A 989-nucleotide genomic window follows, 5' to 3' on the forward strand; every position below is an offset into this window, starting at 1 on the left:
CGCCCTCCTCGCCCAGCGCATTGCTTAGTGGTGCGCTCGCGTTGTCTGACTTGGCGCGCGCGCAGCGCGCGAAGAGGTGTGAAGAGGGGGGTCGTGTCCGGTGTGAAGGGTAACCCACGAGGGTATCAGCCTATCCTCTAGGGGCCCAATGCGGGTCCTCTCAAGAGGGTATCAGGGTATAGCCCTGGGGTATGATCTGGCATCCGATGATACGATACCAATCTGAAGTACCCGGGTACCTAGGTACCGAATCCAGACCGTTGGCATGGGCACGCCCGGTGTCAAGGCAGCCACGGTTGTCTTTCATGACTGCGATACTGGCGGGAAAGGCTTTCTCACTCGGCACGAGCTTCGGGCTGCGCATATCCAGCTCTTTGGCTGGCACATCTCGGCGTTCGATCTGGATGCACTCCAACCCAAGGCGTGCCCCGCCGCTTTCGAGCTTTCCGACTTCTGTGCCTACGCAGTCCCAAAGCTTCTGTCACAAGATCCCCATGACAGCGTGCGGCGACACTTTTCTGCGCTTGATCCCTACTGCAACGGCTACATCACCCTCGACGACCTGCGGAATGCGGCAGGCGAGGTGGCGCCACACATACCTGCCGCAACTGTGCGGCTGCTCTTCTGCCAGGTCGACTCGGACGGAGACGGACGCGTGAGCTTTGCCGACTTCGCATCGCTGATGGAGGCCGCTCGGCGGGAAGCCCCGGCCTCGACCCGACCAGGAGGAGAACATTGCGCCTCGAGCCGCGTGGGAGCCTCTCCTAAATCCACTCTCTAAATAAATAAATAAAACGGACACCTCTACCAGGAGATGGGTAAAAAGGAACAGGTAAATCCACTCTGCCGCACTCTCGCACAGAAGTTATGTAACAAAATGCGCATGCCATTCTGATAGCATGCATGCCACGCAACCATGCTCTCACACAGTGCCGCGCCGCGCGCGGGAGGCCACCCATCTCACGCCAAAGCCGTCGGCCGGCGCGTCT

At 59.9% G+C, this 989-nt stretch overlaps 1 protein-coding gene across 1 annotated transcript; it reads left to right on the forward strand.

Annotated features, from left to right (window-relative positions):
* Window positions 1-265: 265 nt before the first annotated feature.
* On the forward strand, window positions 266-781 carry EMIHUDRAFT_256604 (hypothetical protein; the record flags this gene model as incomplete). Its single annotated transcript, XM_005766634.1, has 1 exon — window positions 266-781. The coding sequence occupies one exon, from the start codon at window positions 266-268 to the stop codon at window positions 779-781; it is 516 nt and encodes a 171-aa protein (XP_005766691.1).
* Between the last annotated feature and the right edge of the window lie 208 nt (window positions 782-989).

Source organism: Emiliania huxleyi (assembly GCF_000372725.1).
Source record: "Emiliania huxleyi CCMP1516 unplaced genomic scaffold EMIHUscaffold_5026, whole genome shotgun sequence".
Classification (NCBI taxonomy): Eukaryota; Haptophyta; order Isochrysidales; family Noelaerhabdaceae; genus Emiliania; species Emiliania huxleyi.